This window comes from Ruditapes philippinarum, unplaced genomic scaffold (assembly GCF_026571515.1).
Source record: "Ruditapes philippinarum isolate M1 unplaced genomic scaffold, ASM2657151v2 ctg2673_1_1_1_1, whole genome shotgun sequence".
Taxonomy (NCBI): Eukaryota; Metazoa; Mollusca; class Bivalvia; order Venerida; family Veneridae; genus Ruditapes; species Ruditapes philippinarum.
In genome coordinates this window covers 56,775-78,932 of record NW_026862642.1, presented here as the reverse complement: position 1 = coordinate 78,932, position 22,158 = coordinate 56,775, and the positions used below count along the sequence as shown (strand labels likewise).

Here is a 22,158-nt window from a genome sequence, read left to right as displayed (position 1 = left end):
ATGTCATCAATTTCTGAAACACCATGAATTCTACAAATGTATCTATTTTTAACTTAATGTCTTTTTAAATTTCAGCATACAGCCCACCCATTGTACTGTCTCTACCAAAGAGCAGGTTTAACAATCATAAGCTAAAGAAATAGAACTTTTACTACATGATTATTTACATAACTAAAATCTATGTATTTAACAACAGCTTAATTAACTATATATCATAAACAATTCAATAAAGAAATCATTAAAGAACAAGTATATGAATCTGTAACATGCATTTATCATTCTACAATGTACATACATTCAATAACAAATACTTAAACATCTTAAAATATAACTTAACTTATAAAATCTACCTTACAAAAGCAAAAAAATAAATTTCAATACTTTTAATAAAAAAATTAAAATAACGCATTTTTCTCAAATTTTTATATATGACATTTGTTTAATGTTTTTCATCTTCAGTAATCAGTGACGGCAGTGTCCTAATGCTTTTTTACTTGCTTGATAAAATCAAAATATATAATTCTTAAAATTCCTTCATCAAAGTGATAAATTTGCCAATGCTCAAAAATATTTGTGAAACTACACACTACATTTTATATAATATACAATATCACAATAGCGCAACGTTCATGTGATGCCGTAAAAACATTACTCCGATATGGTAGTACAAAAATGGTGAGTATCCTTATTTACAATGGTTTTGTATTAAAACAATACCTACTCAAGGCTGTTTGCTCGCAACATTAATCATAAACTGTTTTATTTTTCACATTTTCTTTTTCAAATATAACAAAATTTCTTTTCTCATTTTTTTTTTCAAATTTAACAAAAAAAAAAAAATGTTCAATTTTTTTCAAATTTAACAACTTGATTTTGCATCTAGACTGCAGATTACTCATATACTATTCCATGAATGAATGAATATGGCTAGTTCTCCTAACCAATATATTTTAAAAGCTTTCAAATTGGGACTTCTTTTTTTGTTGAAATACTGAGTCAATGTAATATTACTAGTGCCAGTACAAATTTTCATTTTATATCATTCATAATTTCCATGGTGATAATTTAAAATCTCGAAGAGACATTGCAATGCTTATCTAATAGCAACTTTTCCTATTAACTATACTACTTTATTTGTCCCATGAAAAGTAAAAGTCAAACTGTACAGGTAAATGGATAACGGCATTGTTAGAAGTCAGTTGATAAACAAGGCAATTTTCCTCAGGCAGATGGACCAGTGTCCTAATGTCCTATCATACTGAAACTGGTAGACATATTTCAATAAGAAATCACCATCAATGGTGGTTGCATAGTTTATATACCTTATACAACAATGTAATGTGGCTTTAATCTAAAACATTCCCATCCACGATCAATCCTCAACATAGTGATGTGATAGAGTAAGACATGTTAAATTTATCAATACAAAATTCTTCTTTTTCAGCCTTTTTTCTCTTTTTTTTTGTTGTTATCTTTTTGCAGAATGTTTCATTATATAATAATATGTATAATATGTATATAAGTTTATAAGTAATATACATTTGTATATATAAATATTTGATAAATATCACTTAAAATGTTCTGCTCATCTAGCATGTGTATTATATAAAGGCCCATTACAGTGTGTAAATACTTTAACTATATAGCTTTATATACAAACTAAACATAGCATATCAATACTGTACTAAAATAATAGGTGGTTTTTATAGACATAACATGGTTTAAAGCTTTATCTAGCATAATGTACTAAATAAATTGCTTTGTGCGATCTATTACATGTATTTCACAAACAAAAAAAGCTAAATAAAAAAAAATTATATTAAGTAGTATAATTATGTATTTCTTATTTAATCAACATCAAGACATTCATTTTTCCATACTATTGCATAATATAAATTTAAATCCTTTTCAAATTTTCTGTTCAAAAGTTTATTACAAAAATTCTAGCAGTATTCATTTAAAGCATTCTCACATTTACTTTTCAATACTGATTATAAGGTAAAATTTGGACCTATTTAAGTCTATATAAAAATGTTAAAGGCACATTCATTAGATGTAATTCATTAACAAAGGTCATGTATCAACAAATTAAACATAAAATGTCTAACAAAAACTTTCTCAAAACATACAACAACTGGCGAAAAAAAATTCTCGCCTAGAATATCTACTCATTAAAGATTATGAACAACATTGACAATTGCTGATCACAATTTGGGAGATTTTTTTACTAAAGTATTGAAACTGTCAAACAATATACATATCTTGACCAAGAATCAAAATAATGGTATAAATACAAAATTTCTAACAAAATGTTTGTAGGAGTTGTGGCCCTTTCTAACATTGTTGAGTAAAGGTATATGATGAAACTACATGATTGTACTGAGTAGCACATTGCAGAAAAGTATCAATAATAAATAAATAATAATATGTTTCAAAGTAAGAAAACTGAAATGGTCATTATAATGGGCATAATTCTTGAAAATTTAACTAGTCTGTCAAAAATTATTATCCGTAATTGGGGGTTAAATATATGAAATAAACCATTAAACTTTGTTTCAGTTTTCTCAGTAAAGGCAAAATATAAGTTGTAAATATGTAACATATAGATAATGATAATACATATATGTACAATATTTCATCAAGAATCAATTTAACAACTCTAAAAGGGGAGATAACCATAACCTGAACACTAGTGTACCTAACAACATGGGTTTTTTTATCACTTTTCCTTTTAAAGAATGAAATTCATTGTATATATTTTTTACAACTTGTTTCTCCAATCACCACACATGATCACATGACTAGGTTGCTAGGATACACAATATCACAAAGTCTTGGCTCCAAACTCAAATGGTATATTTATGAAGATCTGGTTGCTATGGAAGGAAATCACATGACTTTGTTGCTATGATGTGCGGAATGGTTCTCAAGTTGTATTTCTACAATATCACAGACTGTGTCCTCAACTCACACCCTCCCTGCATTGAGAACTGGCAAATGTGCTTTTTCACCTGAAAATAAACAGATTTCTTAAGTTATAAAGAATAATGACATTATCTTTATGACCAACCATAGTGTATTTCTCATAATAAATACACCTCTCAGTTTATAAATAGTGATGATATAAGTAGAAAGAACACAAAAAGTCAATTCTGAGATTTCATGAAGAATCACAAAATATAAAGTACATAATAAAAATTTTGTCACCTTAGTGCAATAACATAAGTGCTTCTAAATTTAATAGCAGTTATTCAGTTATTGCACTAAGGTGACAAATTATGTGTTAAATAACAAACATAGTCTTTATTACATAAAGTGTATAGATGAAAACTCTGTTTATAAACTTCATATGACACTTTAATATCAAATGAACTTTTTTAAAACAATAGCCCAACATTATAACAGGTGACTGTGCAAAGACAAATGCATATTATCCAGTTTAAAACTTTTTTCATTATTATTTCAAAAATCTTTTTTTCATAAACTTGTTTAATAATTATGATAGAATTGAAAATATCTAGTTGCTGAAAATAAAATGGTTAATAATTTGTTTTTCACATGTTTTTTTGTCTAAATATATTAAGAAGCACTATAAATATTAATCAGATATATTTTGACAATATTTTATAGATCAGAAAAAGGTAATTTCATGGTGCCAAAAGTTGATACCAGGAAGGCATGCACATAATTTATGGAATCAAGAAAAATAACTTTCTCTTAATATTAAACATTTCAGTTAAATTTCACACCATACATATAATAGGTATCGTTTTTGGATACCATCTTATCAATTTACTATTATTTTCGTCTCTAGAGTCCAAAAAGTCCATATCAAACCCCTTATAGCCTTGTCTCCAATTCCAGAGTCGGATTAGGTTCATACCAAATCTATATCGGACCCTATCTAGCTTTGTGTTGATTTTTTGAGAGTTCAAAATCAATATCAAATCCTTATTGAAATTAAAGAAGCTTAGTTCTGTCAACATGCCAAAAATGTGGTGTGAAATAAGGAGGCAATTAAACATGGATGAGAACAATACTGATTCTATTGGACTCGTACACAGCTGCTAAACTTATATCAGACTCAACCACCACCTTGTCCAATATAGTTTTGACAGATATTATTAATTCTCCAATAGAATTCAGTATTGTACTCAAATTTAATATTTCATCTTGCCCTTTGCTTACATGGCAAAAAGGAAAGAAGTTCACTTGTTATTGTAATATATTCCATATTTACTAACCAAGAGGGCTATGACAGCCCTGTATCACTAACCCAAGCTTATAAATTTTCTTCATTCAATTTTCTTTGTAATCTCTTAATAAACAGACACAATCAAAACTGAGTCTGCAATCTACAAATATTTTTTTTCTCAGATTTTTATAAGCACAAAACTTCACTCCAAAGTGTGTTGCTTTTTTATTTATCAACATTAATTCAACAATGTTGTAGTGGATTAACAAAGAAATATTCCTAACACTGACTCACTGGTTTAGATGGAGATGTTGTTTGAAGAAAAAAGTGGACACTTAGACAGACAACTGACAGTGAGTTATCAGTCTAGCTCACCTTAAACACAGTGTGCTCAGGTGAGCTAAAAAGTAAAACCAACAAATTTAATATAATGTTTTCATTAAATTTTCTAATTATTAAATAATTAACGTGTGCAGTCAGCCAAGACTTGACCTTGTATTTCCGAAGTCAGAAGATCTTAGACTTTCCTTGCAGGGCTTACAAGGCAGGCAGGCAATCAAAGCAAAGACAATATAACATTGCATACAGACACAGGCAGTGCCATAACAAAATTTATACAAGGTCAATAGGTTGTTACATATTTGCAGCATGCTTACTTAATTAATAGCTGAATACATACTTTAATTACATGAAATATAAAACTGTATTCTTATTTTGCTTTTTAAATAATCTTGATAAACTATTTAGTTCTGTATATATCAGCCAATAATTGATATAAATATTAAAGGGACTCCACTAATGTTTCTTGACATGAAGGGAATGAAATTATTTTTCCACGATTTGTGTACCATTGGAGGTCTAGACCAATAAATAGTTTTTAAATTTCAAGATAATTCCATAACCCGTTTTTTTTTTCTTCTGAATCCTGAATCGTTATTTTAAATGTGCTAAATAACCCAGAAATGAAAAGTGTTAAATACAATGCATTTCTCTCAAATTGGAGAAAAACAAAAAAATCAATTTTTAATTTCGTTTGACCACGCATATTTCTTTTGTAATCTTTTTACAGATGTTTTCATTTTAAGTGTTTCACTTGATCTATATACAAAGTTCAAATTTATGTTTTTAGGCTTTTTGACCTCAGTGGAGTTCCTTTAAAAACCAACCGCTCTCATATTCATGTGCCAATTTTAACATCTGATTATTCAGAGCAAACTCAAGTAACCTTATTTTCCCTAATTTTGGCAAAATTAAGCTTAAAATATATTATTGTAATATTTAATTTATTTTAAAAGAAAAGCAAATAAAGTAAGACAACTCAAGACATGTTAATTTTCACATCTCAACAGTTTTACAGTGTCTATACTGTTCACAGCTCTATTCTGTATCATTTATCATTTACTTTTGGGGCGGGAGGATCACATATGTCAGAACTTGGGCCCATTACCTTTTTGCTATTTATTATTTCGAAAACCTCTAGTTTTTGTGTATATTTACATTTATGTATTAGCAATAAAATAAGATTAAATTAATGACTCTGAAATCTATGAATAAGCAAAAAACAAAGCTTGATAAATCCAGAACTCAAATTCAGACAAGAGAGAAGTTATATAAAATAGAAAAGCTCTTAAACAGATACAATGTTGACTTTATAATATGTTGAAGCGGCTACATATATTATAATTACCATTATATTGTGCAGAATTTTCATACATAAAAAAAATACAATTTCAATGTCCTCATTTATTTTATGCTTTTCAATGGATTACTGATTTATCCATGAAATGAATTAGATCTATGCACCTATGAAGTTTCATAATGATATCTCAAAGGCCTTTTGAGTTATGCTCTGGACAAAAATTAATTTTGAAAAATAACAAAGGGCAATAACTCAAAAATTATGCAGGGTAGAGTTATCATTCTTGTGCACTGCACTCCTCCTCAATGAGATCCATCCACCTATGAAGTTTCCAGTTGATACCTCAAATACTTTTTGAGATAAGCTCTGGACAAAATAGCATGAAAAAGAACAAAGGGCAATAACTCAAAAATTGTATAGGGAAGAGTTATCATTCTTGCGCACAACATTTCTCCTCAATAAGATCTATCCACCTATGACATTTCATGTTGATATCTCAAACACTTTTTGAGTTATGCCTCACTCAGGTGAAAAATTAAGTAAGAAAAATAACAAAGGGCAATAACTCAAAAATTATGAAAGGTAGAGTTATCATTCTTGTGCACTGCACACCTCCTGAGTGAGATCTATGCACCTATGAAGTTTCATGTTGAGATCTCATAGGCTTTTGGAGTTATGCTCTGGACAAAAATCAATTTTGAAAAATAACAAAGGGCAATAACTCAAAAATTATGCAGGGTAGAGTTATCATTCTTGTGCACTGCACTCCTCCTCAATGAGGTCTATCCACCTATGAAGTTTCAAGTTGATAACTCAAATACTTTTAGAGATATGCTCCGGACAAAAATGTCAAACGGAAGGACGGACGGACGGAAGGTAGGGCGGACGGACGGAGACTTTTTCTATATCCCCCGTCGAAAACGATAATAAAAAGATAATTTGTTTGTTTTTTGTGTAAGATGTAATTCTATTTCATCTTGTGAATTTTTAAAAACAGAATTCTCACTCGTGGTTATGCCACTCGTGAGAATACTGTTTTTAAGCTCACTCGATGAAATAAAATTTCATCTTACACACAAACAAATATCCTCTATATCTTGGTTATTAATCCATTATCGTTAGTTAAGACAGACAAAAATAACTTTCAGTATTGTATTATTCAACATTACAAGACTACAGTGAAATCACTGAATTTCCTGGGCATGAAATTGCGTGACTGTTAAAAACGCCATTTTTGTGTTGTTGTTTTTTTACCATTCATGGATTATCTGTTGAAATATAATTGCAAGAAAGCAAAATGCAAATAATAATAATGCAAGTTATACAAAAATACAATTTTGTTGGATCTTAAATTTGTGGATTTACCTATTCACAAAAACAACAAATATAAGTATGCCATGAATAGTATAATATTAATTTTTCATTAATTGAAAAAGGCAGAAAACTACATTAAGCATGCTGTTTCATATATTATATTTAGATTTCAAAAAACCCTGACAATGACAAGTTTCCAGCTGAATAGACAAAAGTGCAATCTAAATTGTATAATACAGTATATAGGATGCAAATCTAAGTGGAAAAATGTGGCATTAAAACACTAATACTTTGCGTTATATTGAAGCCCACAGCAGTTAATTATTGACAAGTAACTTTAAGTCAGAGATCTTATCCATTTAATTGGATGTTAAAGAATTTTACTTTTGAAATATCTCAATGTACCTAATACATTGAAAATTTTGTTAAAAGATACCAACATGTCATTTATACCTGTTCATTTTAGAATTATTAATTGTAAGTAATTGTGCTATGTGTTTTCAGGAATTAAAACTATCTGAAAGTACTAAGTTAAACTATTAAAAAAAACTAAAGATTGAGTGCTCTCTGAAGTGAGTTACAATCATAGAAGTAAAATAGCAAACCCCACCCATGCAAGACCTGTTAGTGATTATAAATGACTCTTAACTTAAAAAAATCTTACATAAAAATATGGAAAATAATTCATATATGTAACTGATTTTTTTCAATAAGTCTATAATTCTAACCACTTTTTTTGTGTTTCTAACACTTAAAAAAAAACTTTTCTTTTTTGCTTATTAATAATTATGGCCCAGCTTGATAAACGTTGAAAATTTTATGCCACTATATTCTAACTTAGGTGAATTTTAAACAGTTAATATTTCAAAAGGAAAACTATATTGTTTTTCATTAGAATGACGTTATTTTCCCTTATAAACAATATTAAAATCTTACACTATTAACTGCTATGCTAAACTTAAAATCCTTAGCACCCGCTATTTATGACTCAAATAAGAAAAAAATAACTACAAAATAAATTCTAAGTTCAAGCAAGGTCAACAAAAATTCTTCTGGACTCAAATTTTGAATCTTCTAAATTAAAGTCACTACAACTCAAATCAGAAAAAAATATTGAATGCTGCTCACAGCAAATGTGTAAATGCTATATATTAGTACACATACATACTACATAATCATACAGAGCATGCTGCTATAAATAGATCACACAACAAAATGACCTTGACCTACATTCAATAACCTTCACCTTTAATATTCATCTTTGTCATTCTCTTTATCATAATCATCATCATACTCTGAAATTATTTAGAATAACAGTACATTCATGTGAACAGAAAACACATAGTACATTGATGTGAACAAAAAACATATAGTACATTCATGACAATGTAGAACACAGTCATAGTACATTCATGTGAACACAGATCACATAATACATTCATGTGAACACAGATCACACAGTACATTCATGTGAACACAGATCACACAGTACATTCATGTGAACACAGATCACATAGTATATTCATGTGAACACAGATCACATAATACATTCATGTGAACACAGATCACATAATACATTCATGTGAACACAGATCACACAGTACATTCATGTGAACACAGATCACATAGTATATTCATGTGAACACAGATCACATAATACATTCATGTGAACACAGATCACATAATACATTCATGTGAACACAGATCACATAGTACATTCATGTGAACACAGATCAAATAGTATATTCATGTGAACAGAAAACACATAGTACATTCATATGAACAAACACATGTAGTACATTCATGTGAAGAGAACACATAGTACATTCATGTGAAGAGAACACATAGTACATGCATGTAAAGAAAACATATGGTACCAGTACATTAAAGTGAACAGAGAACACACAGTACAATTTTATAAACACACATACTGATCATAAACAGAACAGAACAAATTTAAATATTTTTCATCACAGTATCATGTTTACATACATATCATGCTAAAATCATCAATATGTGGCACATGTTATTATCAAGGAATCAATAAAACAGTTGTTAGTTGACCTTTAACCCTTATCTTTGCATAAACAACAGTAAACAGGGTGATTTTGGTTTAGTGCCAGTTTGGAAGAACATAATATTATCAACCTAGTTTTGTTACCATGTTAAAACTGCTTTCTCTGAAAATATTACTTCTATTATCTCTACATTACATTCTTTAAAAGACCGATTCCATTTTAGCCCCAGATATCTTTGATTAGAAGATGCCCGTCAGTAACTAAGATGCCCCACAGTAACTAAAGTCTTCTTGTCTGTTTTCATTGGCACTTACAGCCCCAAACATTTCACTTTTACAGCTATTGACTTTCCAAACCATAGTCTTTTTTCATATACACGGAAACAAGCACTTGCTTAACAACAGTCAATGCACATTCAACTTGCTTGCAGAATATCCTAGGGGCCACTAAACTTAGAAACCATCTAAATAAGCTCTGAGTAGGGTATCACGTTTAGACATACTGTCTTTAATCATGCATTTAGACTTAACTTCGTAAGTTCTGAAACAGTGGACCTTTCACTCATGTACTACATGTATATAGCTATTTTGGACATCAACATTCATGTGCCAACAGCTAAGTATTAAAAACAAAATTGGAAATATATGGTATCATATGTCTTTTTTTCTAACATACCATCAACTTAACCATTTTTACAGGCACCAATACTTTATTGAATTTCTGGTTTAAACACACCTTTTATCCTATGTATATGTTATTCTCATTGACCTGTATATATGTATTTTAGAACATTGACATTCTTACGTATATATATGTCATGCATGCATCATCTAAGCCAATTATTGAGTTATAAAGTTACCATATAATTAGTCCTGATTGTTATTAATTCCTATAAAATCCTGAAACAAATCATGTAACTGTAAACTTTCAGTTTTTATCATTTGTCATTAAAATTCCATTACTTTTTACATTGTACACCGTTCAACTACAATTTTATACCCTATTTTTCTTGGATCGTTTCGGTATTAATTCCTGTTAGAAGAATATTTTATTTGGATTTTAAATACACTAAAAATCAAAGCAGTATCTAAGATACCTTAAATCGATATAGTTTATGTAATATTATTTGTATAAATAATACAATCTTAAATCGTTACAATTTATGAAATATGATTTGTATGAATAATACAAAAATCTTAAAGGGACTCCACTAAGTTTCTTTGATGTGACAAGGGTGGAAGTTATTTTTCAAGATTCATGTTCCATTTGATGTAACCAATAGCTTGTGAACAAAATTTCAGATCAATCGCTCACTCAGTTTTTTCTGAAATAATTATTGTGATGGTGAAAAATGACCAAACATGAACATAGACCAAAATTTGAAAAGGGTTGCAACACTTTTCACTCCAATCTGGCTAAGAATAGCACAAAAATATGACGTTCAATTTATTTTTGAGTATATTTCTTGCAGTTTTAAGTGCCCCAGCTGATCTATATAAGGAATTACACTTCTTATTTTTTGAAGCTTTTGAACTTCAGTGGAGTTCCTTTAAATTATAATAATTTATGTAAAATTATTTGTATAAAAAATACAATGTCCTGAATGACTGAATGGAATTGAGCCATGACAGATAGAGAGAATCAGTCACATGTTGGACTTTAAACTACATTAAAGCAAACAATTTACTAAATGGTTTGTCATTAATAAAGTTATGACATCAAACTTTAGTGAATATATATCATACATATATTTCCCATTCTATTTAAAAGATCACACTTGCAAGTATAAATATATATTTTACTGATACACACAAACCAAAACTTACAACAAATCTAACATGACATATAGTTCAACTAATTAATTTAATGTTTTACCCCTTATCCTGCTGAATTGCTTCAGTGGAATGGTTCAGCTTCCATTTATGGAACTGTCCATTTTTTAATTTTGGGGATATCAAGATGGACATTAAAAGTTAGTCAGTCAACAGTATATAGCCTAGTCAGACTGGACGGATATGCTGGCTTGCCTCATCAGTTCCAGCAGGTTAAGGGTTAAAATGAAACTTTATAAAATTCAATTTCAAATATTTATCACAATTAAATCAAATGAAGTTACATTTGCTCGTTTTCTTTTAAATGATTACTGCATATTTTACAGTATTGTGGGCAATATCAGCAATGTTCCTTTTTTAATTATTTTTAGAGTTGGGTTTAAGTCGCATCTACACTGAAAAGGTCATATGGCAACTTGACAGCTTATTAATGACTAAGACCTCAGGGTCTCCTCAGTGCATTATTTCATACACCTGAAAGCTAGCTGGACAGTTTCCTCACTTGGCGGGATTCCAAGGGTTGAGGGTCAAGTTTCTCAAGTCAAAGACCTTTACCACTAAGTCACAGACACTCCTATTTAATTCTGTACCACTACTGACCAGTCGTTTCTCAAAAGTAACTTCTAATTTCTTTTCTTTAAATCACTCCAAACAGCAGTGGATGACAAAATGGCATTTCATATCAATCCAATACAGTGTATCATAGAAAAAATATGTTGCATAGAAAAATGAATAGTCCTAAAGCAACAGACAATAGGCAACAAGCCTCTTAACTACTAGTTTGTTATTAACATGATATAGTTACATACCATCATCATTATCCTCGTCAGCCATTCCTCCAGCACCTAGTCTACCCTCGTTCCTGTTATCTTCCTATACAGATGATAAAATGTAGAAAACATACATTGATATTATCAAATCAAAACAGAATATTACATCTGATATAATGTACTTATTATTATGAAAATATATATAATTTGCTAAAGATTCAGTTATGTTTGTTCAATACTCCAAAGTATTTTTTTTTTCAGTGACACCACTATTATGTAATAGTCATATGGTAAAATTTCAGTTTTACTGTCAGAGGACTATCTCAGGTGCTCCTCCATGAAACTTCCATATGATAAAATGGCTGGTTTCTACAAATGTTATCATTATTTAGTTTAAACTATTATATCTTAGTTTGAATGTGTTGGAAACTATAAGCTTATTGAAACACTGTCAAATCCATTCCTGGAACCAACCAGTACTAAACAAGGAGAGTAATGTTTCTAGCTCACAGACACAACGGCTTGCCCCTGATGGGGTTTGGACACATGTGGCCAGCAATCCTATATTTAACTAGTCAGAAGCGTTAAGCACTCAGTCACGCCGCCATTATTAACAGATCCTGGCAGCATTCAATTGTACAGCAGTGGCTGGAATGTCATTTGACATCAATACAACATAGCAATGCTAATGATATGTTCTTAACCATATGTAACAATAAACAAGTCATTTATGTATTTCTTTATAAGCTAATAATTTCCTTGATTAGATTTGCTGCAATGTTGCTAGAGGGCGAGTAATGTTGTAAAAGGGCAAGGCAGATGATGCTAGAGGGTGTGAGGGATGTTGCTAGATGGGATGGGGGATTTGATAGAGTGGACGCATGTTGCTTTAGGGACTAGGAGATGTTGCATATTTCATATAACATATAACAGAATCAATAAATCAAAATCTGGATAAATCGCTCTCCAGGGATTTCCCTTTTAAAGATTTTTTTTTTCATCAAAACTAAAATCTCAAGTCCAATTATTATTTATTAACCTGATTGTTGCCTTTTCCTATTGGAATGTCCAGCTGTTCTTGTCTATGACTGTCATCTACAGGGACGACTGGTTGTATCTGATTGTCAGGTATAGGTATATGAGGCCGGAAACGTAACTCATCATCCTTTAATAACTTGTTTTTATCTGAATCACCATGTAAGTTTGGTTCCTGTACCTGTAATAATATATAACATTTCATCACCATTCTTTTTCTTTGAATTATTATTGATAAACCCTTACCACCCTTACCACAATAAATATCTTAATAGACCAGTTCATCTATTAACCCCATTCAAAATTAAAAGGGCAAATTTTCAAAATAAGTACCAACTGAATGGAGAACTATGTAGACCATGGTAAGACAGCATTAATGTGCGAATCTTGATCAGTAGATTCTGCTGCCATTAGTCATTTTGTCACTTATATTTGACAATTTATCAAATTTACCACTAAAGGGATAACCTTAATATATGATTTGTTGCATTTCTTCTGGAACATAAATCCAATGAAATCAATATATACTAGATTTAAATGCTATGCTGAATGGCCAAAAATTTAGAGGTAAAAATATGGGTACCGTGAGGTCTTATGTATTATTGTTTCATCCTCTAAATTAAACATCACAAATAAAAAAGCTTATAGGAACTCCAATGAGGTCAAAAAGCCATAAAACATAAAATTTAAATTTCATACATAGATCAGCTGGGGGGGGGGGGGGGGGGGCACTTATGCAGATATGCATAAGATATTTAAGAAAAATATATCAGAATAATTTGAAAATCGTATGTTTGTGCTATTTTAGCCTAATTTTGAATGAAAAGCATTGTAATGCTTTTCAATTTTTGATAATTTTGCACATTAAGAATAATTATTCTGGAAAAACGAAGTGGGCAACTGATCTGAAATTTTGCACATAAGTTATTGATCTAGACCTTTATCAAATGGATTATTAATCTTTATAAAATATTTCCAGTCCGATCATGTCAAAAAAACCTCAGTGGAGTCCCTTTTAGATAATGGGAAGATAAAACTGATTCTGATATAACACTTGTACTTGTAGACAGTTAAAGACAAAAGCTCTGAACTTTCTGTTTTTTAAAAGAAACTTATAATATCCTGTATTTTACTTAGGACCTGTGCAGTATATGAAAGATATTACCTCCATCTATTTCCATTTAATATTACATCACTGTATTATCAAAGGAACTCCAGTGAGTCTTTTTGACTTGATCGGTCTTGAAATATTAAAGAATTGCACAGAAAATCACTTTTCAATTAAATTCTGATCACTTTTTTCCATTATTCTTTTCAGATTTTTCCTCTTTAATTGCTTCCTTTGACTAATATAAAACTTTTACAATTCTATTTTTATAGGCTTTTTTGACCTCAGTGGAGCTCCTTTAAGAGAACAAAATAAAATCTTTAAATTTTCGGACATTTTACTCACCTGTAAATTAACTGGCCCCTGGTTTTCTATTCTATTGTCATGGTTACCATCACCCCCATGAACTTTAGTATCAATATCCTTGCTGCCCAGGTGATTATCTATAGGCTCATGATCTAAGTTAGGTCTTCCTATCTGATGCTGTTCTTGCTGAATACCATGACCATCCTTATTGAATAAGAATAAAAAGCAGGTTTTACAAATCATTATTACACGGAACAAAAGCAGTCTGTAAGGTAGAGTACTTGATTATCTCAGTTTTTCAGCATTTGTTTTGTTTGGTTTTAGGGCACAATAACTCAATTTAAGTCATATGGTGCCAAGACAGGGAAGATGATTTTGTTAACCTCAAATGTTAATATTTGCTTAATGACTTAGGTCAAACCAGCCCACCTGCTGGAGCTAAGAGATGCATAGACTCCAGTAATTTGATCCCATTTAGCCGCCTCTTGCGGTCATGCAGGGATAAAGGGTGGCTCAACCCTTAAAAGCAACCCCTTAGCCAGAAGGAGGAGCACCTCAGGGCTTAAGCACTTGACTATGATTCTCAGTGCTTGACAGAAAGAAAAGGCACATAACTCTGTAAAAAGGTAACTCATGTTATAGGACACGTGTCTTGCATGTTACATAATCAAAGTGAACAAGTGTGTGAAGTTTCAACCTATTCTCTTCAGCAGTTGTGAAGATACAAACAGGCAGACAAAAATTTACCAAAGAGTGTTGCAAACACCATGTAAGTACACTATTTCTCACATAGTCAAGTTTTAAACCAGTGATACACAAACACAGAACAATATACTAACCAAAATAAAATTTGCTTAGGAAATTGTAAGCTAGTACATATAATTATATAGACCCTTTCATTTAAGCGATAACAGTCAGGGAAGAGTTACTTCCCTTACGTGGATGTGACGTAAATGGGGGATAAAACTGGATTTAACTCAATACAGGATTGGAGCAGTACCTCTGGACGCTTGCAGAAATCATGATCACAAAATAGACAAATACCGTTTTTTCGTCGATTTTTACATTTTTCAGTCATTATCATATATAAAGCGGTGTGAAAAGATGAATTAGACCTATTAAAGTTCATTCCGTTGGGTGAAAAGGCTCTTGCATTTTATTTTTAGCATTTTATGATTCAATCGCCTTGCCCGGTATATACCGGAATACGGTATTTAGTGTGGTGCTCCAATCCTTTTATTAGTCTCACTCGATAAAACTATGCATGCCGCATAGAAAGTTAGCATATTGAAAAGTTAAATGCGTAAATACTGATCGTTCAATTATGATTATAACAAGTAAAAATTTACGCATACATACATAAATTCAATATCAAGACAATAGAAAAAATACAAAAACAAAGATTGAGATTAATTTTCGTTACCACGGATTTATAAATCCTTTTCGCTACGGAGTGAAACAGCGAAATTTCAAAGTGAATATATTTATTAGATCTAGATTTTCTCAAATGCCAGGATAAAAAGCTAGTAACTAAATCAAATTTTAATATTTTATAAACACCCATACACACTGAAATTGCCTATTATAAATTTAAATGGCCATTTTCTAGTTTTCTGTGTTATTTTCTGTCATTTAGAAAATTCCGGCGTATTTGTGACAAACCTGAAAATAAGATTGCCAATGTCTTTTAATGATTGTTTTTCAAGCTTTAATAGAACAATAACAGAATGCATTCTGCAATACTTACTGATTCTTTTTCATTAAGCCGTATAAAAAATATTTCAGAGAACCAGTGAAGAATATAATTTTATAAATATTCCGGAAAGAACGAAAACCATGTGGCATTGACTTTTATAATTTTAGATTCGCAACAGACGATAATAAGATAATTTTGATATTAAAAATCTATTCTTTAAAACCTTTTCCCAGTAACTTATTTCATAGATAAACAGATGTGTATATATAAGCGCCACTGGGCCGTAACATATTAATTAACATATGTTGTATATACAAGCAGTTGTCAAAATATTTATGGTCTGAATTTTGTTATGGATCATCCTAGGGACTTTATTGGTCATGCCTTACTGATTTGATACTCGGTCCAGAGTCCTACCAACTTTCACAGTCAAAAATACGTAAAATTATAATTAAATTAATAATGAATTTCTGGCAATGTGTTTCACAACTTGTTTTTGTTTTTTGTGTGATTTTTTTAAATATTTGATAAGCAGAGTATGAATTAACAAGAGCTGTCGGTAGGACAGCAACGCTGGACTATTCTTAGTGCTGGATAGTAAAAAAAAATGCTTGATACAGTTACCTCCTCCTGTTTACAGGTTGGGGTAATGATGGTGAACAAGTGTGCAAAGTTTCAAATCCATATGTCAATGAACTTTGAAAATATTTGAGGTATTACAAAAACTTTAACATAAATTCTAAGTCGAAAAAGGGGAATAATTCTGTCCAAATGCTTGATAGAGTTACCTCCTCCTGTCTACAGGTTGGGGTCATGATGGTGAACAAGTGTGCAAAGTTTCAAAGCCATATAACAATGGACTTGGAAAATATTTTAACTATAACAACAAGAGCTGTCGGTAGGACAGCAACGCTCGACTATTCTTAGTGCTTGATAGTAAAAAAAAATGCTTGATACAGTTACCTCCTCCTGTTTACAGGTTGGGGTCATGATGGTGAACAAGTGTGCAAAGTTTCAAAGCCATATGTCAATGGACTTTGAAAATATTTGAACTATTACAAAAACTTTAACGTAAATTCTAAGTCGAAAAAGGGGCATGATTTTGTCAAAATGCTTGGTAGAGTTACCTCCTCCTGTCTACAGGTTGGGGTTATGATGATGAACAAGTGTGCAAAGTTTCAAAGCCATATGTCAATGGACTTTGAAAATATTTGAACTATTACAAAAACTTTAACGTAAATTCTAAGTCGAAAAAGGGGCATAATTCTGTCAAAATGCTTGACAGAGTTACCTCCTCCTGTCTACAGGTTGGGGTCATGATGGTGAACAAGTGTGCAAAGTTTAAAAGCCATATGTCAATGGACTTTGAAAATATTTGAACTATTACAAAAACTTTAACATAAGTGGTTACGCCGACGCAGACGCTGACGCCGACGCTCGGGTGACTACAATAGCTCTACTTATTCTTATCGAATAGTCGAGCTAAAAACTTTAACATAAGTGGTTACGCCGACGCAGACGCCGACACTGACACCGACGCTCGGGTGACTGCAATAGCTCTACTTATTCTTATCGAATAGTCGAGCTAAAAAGTATCAAGTTGAAAATATTACTTAACCAGCTTAAATATATTGGTGTGATGTACGATTTTTTGAGAGTGCGTTTTTTGCCGACACAATTATTATACAGTCATGTACATTCAAAAGAATTTTTACTTTTTATGCCTTTACATTTTTTTTTTTTTTGAAATTACATAGATTCATAGTTTTCTTTTCTTTGTCTTAGTAATGCTTAAATCAAAAGGATTTTTAATAAACCAGTATCTTGCAATTAATTATTACGCAGCCGTTTTTCGAAACTACAGAATCCTTACATTTTTGAAACTCAAAATATCTTTTGGGTATTGTATATTAGCAGAGACATAGATACATTATCTGTATCTCTGGTTTTAGCAAGTTAGTACGATTTAACTGCCTGGTAAAATTTTCATTATTAAGAATCTAACGAAAATGGTAATCATGATCAGTTACCCAGGAATATGGTCTACAATAAAAACAAATTGTTAACCATATTAAATAGTAAACATATTTATTCATTTCACCATCCTTTTTATGTAATATCTTATTCAATTACATAAAATTTTGGCAATTTCAATCTGCCAATCTTATTAAAAAGAGAAAGGATAAAGATCTTTATATCCCTCTTGTATCGGCATTGTCCACCATATCCCCCAATGACATCAACTTGAATACGGTCTTAAATAAAAGGGTCTATATATTTATATATATATATTTATTTTTAAAAGACCACAATAAATAGATCTGGTACCTGTCCCAGCATAGACTGTCCATGCTTCTGATGACCTAGATCACCTTGATCCATGTCACCATGACGCATATTAGAATTATCATGATCACCAGCTCCGCCTCCAGGGGGGATAATCTGATGTTGTTTCTGCTGCTGTTCCAGTAAATCAGCATCCACAGGTTTATGTTTGTCTTGTAAACTTTTCATTATATCATCGGCTATATTAAAATTCTGAAGTAATAAACAATAGTTCATGTTATTACCTAATGCCTTCTATGAATACTAATTCCTTATTTACAACAGTTTAACTGAACCGCTTAAAATCCTGTGCATGGGCAGTGATGAAATTAACTGTAGTTAATGGTCAACATTTTTAACTGTTTCAACCCTGTCATTGGGTATTTTATATTAATGTCATCCGCCACTTATCGGTAATCAAAGGTAGTTATTGTTCTTGAACACAGCACTTCCTCCCAATGTGCTCTGCCAGAGTATAAAGTTCACTCAAGCAATTTTTTGATGTGTGCTCCAGACAAAATTGGAACATCTGCACAGATGTATGGATGAAGACCATTTCTAATATCCCCTTCGCCTTTTGGGGGGGGGGATAAAAACAGGAACAGTTTATAACATAGGTATGGGTAAACTTGTTTAGTTTAAGACATGTAAATATTACCTCAGGGTTATCTCCCATTTTGGCAGCATTTCCAGCCTGCTGACCTATTATATTAGGATTCTACAAAAAATAAAGTAGATGATAAAATATATACAGTATACTTAACAAATAATTATTGATCTTTTTCCAAAACTAAACAAGAGCCACAGTCAGGCGGGGCAATGCTTTTTTTTATTTTTTCTAAAAGGCAAGCAAATAAAAGGTTTAATGAAAAATCTTTAACTTTTTATCTTAATTTCAATACACAAAAGTATGAATCATTCCCATAATGTTCAATGATCAATTTTACATCTAAAATTATACACATGATCCAAATGTCATAGCTGTACATCAAAGAACAAGAATAGGTCATTCCTCAAATTATCTTGGTCATCCGATATTAAGTTCAATATTACATCTAAAATTGTGCACAAAGTCCAAATTTCATAGCTGTATATTAAAAGACACTTCATCAACACATCTAGGTCAGCTGATATCAAAGTTCTAAAGTAGGTCACTGTGTCAAAAACAAGGTAAGCTAATATTGAAGTTGAATTATACATGTTAATTCTGAATGTATCTTGGTATAATACTCACAAACCTTATATGTATCTTGATCATGATATATCTAATGTGATTAATAATTGAAATGTAAATAACACTTACAAGTCCACCTGCTCCCCCATGTATAAGGTTGCCTAGTACATTATTGTTGTTATTGTTTGGTAAAATATTTTGCTGGATTCCATGTACACCTCCTTGACCATGGTTCAAACCTTGTCCCATGAACACACCCTGTGGTTGCTGCTGTTGATTATTCTGATTGAACCCAGCACCTGTAAAATAAATGTTTGCCTCAATTATCAAATTCATATATATTTTTGATAAAAAGTGATAATTTCCTTGCATTTTATATGAAAGCCTAGAATAACTAGCATGCTTAGGATTCATTCAGATTTTTTTCTTCAAAGAAAATTTATGTTTTAAACTTAAGTTAACAAAAGTTAACCCAAGGTGGGAGATGTAGATTGGCAATCATAGCTATAGCAGTGTGTGTAACATGTCATACACTATACATGTATTTACTTCTACCCAATTTTCATGATGAAAACCGTTAAGATTTTAACCTCCAGCTTGCATATTTCCACCTTGTAAATTCATTCCCTGTTGTTGCTGCCCAACTCCCTGTAAGTTTGCCCCTTGTTGGCCCCCAATATTCTGTTGTTGTTGTTGTTGTTGCTGCTGCTGTTGTTGTTGTAACTGTTGGTATTGTTGCTCAATCTGTTGTTGTTTTGCTTGAGCTTGCTGAACAAGATTCTGTAATAAATCAAACATAATAATTATTCTACTGATTATAACTGTTCAATGTGTACTTGTCTTGAGTGAATATGCAAAATATCTCAATAAGACATGATTCTTTTTATTCCTTCAATACTTTCAGAATTCAAAGAGCTCATAAAAACAAGTATTTCTTGACTTTGATAATAAGGTAAAACACAATGTCTATACGCACCTAACAAATTTTCATAAATATTTATAAAAAAAAAACTCTTTGAAAAAAAAATGAGTACTTATATTTCAACTATAAAAATTCATGTATCAACATGGAAAACAACATTGAATGTTAACAATGATTAAAAACCTATCACTTATATATATCCATTACAAATAATCAGTCACCTTTCTAGCAGTGCTGAAGTTTCCTTCACTTGTTAATTTCCACTTCCCTTCTTATTTCCATGCTCAATACAATATTTACTCACTAACTTATTAACTAATTAATAAGTCAACTATATGATAATAAGTGTAACCTATGTCCCTCACAATAACCTCACATGAAAGCCATGCATTTTTTGCAAACATATTCAGCACCTGCTCTCAGTATATTATAAATATCTGAGAGCATAATCACTATGTCTGCTCTGACCTAACAACAACACATGAATTTTAGAAACATTCTAAGTACTGCCACAATATCCTTAAACATCTATATGCATTATAAATTCAAACTGACCAAATGGCCACTCTAAGCATTTACTTTATGATTGCATTAAATACAAATGACAGCTTAAAGAGCATTTTCAAAGCATTCTCCAAAATTTCTCCAGTCTTTAGGTATCCCTATTTATGATTGCACTTAAATTGACTCTGCAATAAAGATAGGCTAATATTTCTCCTGCTTGACACAGCCCCATTATAAACTCTTTCCTACATTTCAACATGCACACAGCCCCTTTATAAACCTTTTCCTGAATTTCAACATGGGCACAGCCCCTCTATAAACCTTTCCTGAATTTCAACATGGGCACAGCCCCTCTATAAACCCTTTCCTGAATTTCAACATGGACACAACCCCTCTATAAACATTTTCCTGCATTTCAACGTCGGCACAGCCACTCAATAAACCTTTTCCTGCATTTCTACATGGGCACAGCCCCTCAATAAACCTTTTCCTGAATTTAAACATGGACACAGCCCCTCCCTAAACCTTTCATTGAATTTCAACATGGACACAGCCCCTCTATAAACCTTTCCTGAATTTCAACATGGACACAGCCCCTCCATAAACCTTTTCCTGAATTTCAACATGGACACAGCCCCTCATTAAACCTTTCATTGAATTTCAACACGGACACAACCCTTCTATAAACTTTTTCCTGAATTTCAACATTGACACAGCCCCTCTATAAACCTTTCCTGAATTTCAACATGGACACAGCCCCTCCTAAAACCTTTCACTGAATTTCAACATGAACACAGCCCCTCTATAAACCTTTCCTGAATTTCAACATGGACACAGCCCCTCTATAAACCCTTTCCTGAATTTCAACATGGACACAGCCCCTCCTTAAACCTTTCATTGAATTTCAACATGGACACAGCCCCTCTATAAACCATTTCCTGAATTTCAACATGGACACAACCCCTCTATAAACCTTTCCTAATTTCAACATGGACACATCCCCTCTATAAACCTTTCCTGAATTTCAATATGAACTTCATAAATTTATCAACTTTTGTTGGATTCTTAAAATCATACCAACACTGTGAAGGTCATTATGGCAACTTGTAAGTTTTGCAGAGGACAACATCTCCTATATGTGTAAATCAACAGTGCTTCTAGGGATCAGCCATTTTCCAGATTTGTATATGAAACATATGTAAACCAACCATCACTCCCTTTTTATTTATATAAAATTAACAAAATCATTTGCAGTTAACTAATTAAAAATCATAAAAGATAACCTGCAGAAAGAATACTGGCAATTACTAAAACCTAACA

General features: G+C 31.4%; 1 protein-coding gene across 21 annotated transcripts in view; it reads right to left on the bottom strand.

Moving 5' to 3' along the window:
• Positions 1–1,012: 1,012 nt before the first annotated feature.
• Positions 1,013–22,158, bottom strand: part of LOC132719692 (putative uncharacterized protein DDB_G0271606) — a 51,558-nt gene continuing 30,412 nt past the window's right edge. For 16 of the 21 annotated variants that reach the window (XM_060703510.1, XM_060703516.1, XM_060703513.1 and 13 more), the window contains 9 exons: positions 20,003–20,192; positions 19,542–19,711; positions 18,897–18,956; positions 18,242–18,451; positions 14,257–14,421; positions 12,808–12,984; positions 11,808–11,871; positions 8,395–8,443; positions 1,013–3,011 (listed from right to left, as the gene is read on the bottom strand). In XM_060703510.1, the coding sequence (XP_060559493.1) occupies positions 8,397–8,443; positions 11,808–11,871; positions 12,808–12,984; positions 14,257–14,421; positions 18,242–18,451; positions 18,897–18,956; positions 19,542–19,711; positions 20,003–20,192 (1,083 nt within the window). In that variant the 3' untranslated portion in view covers positions 1,013–3,011; positions 8,395–8,396. Of the gene's footprint in view, positions 3,012–8,378; positions 8,444–10,025; positions 10,066–11,807; positions 11,872–12,807; positions 12,985–14,256; positions 14,422–18,241; positions 18,452–18,896; positions 18,957–19,541; positions 19,712–20,002; positions 20,193–22,158 lie in introns of all 21 variants that reach the window. The other 5 variants (XR_009624262.1, XR_009624263.1, XM_060703514.1 and 2 more) reach the window with 5 other exon arrangements.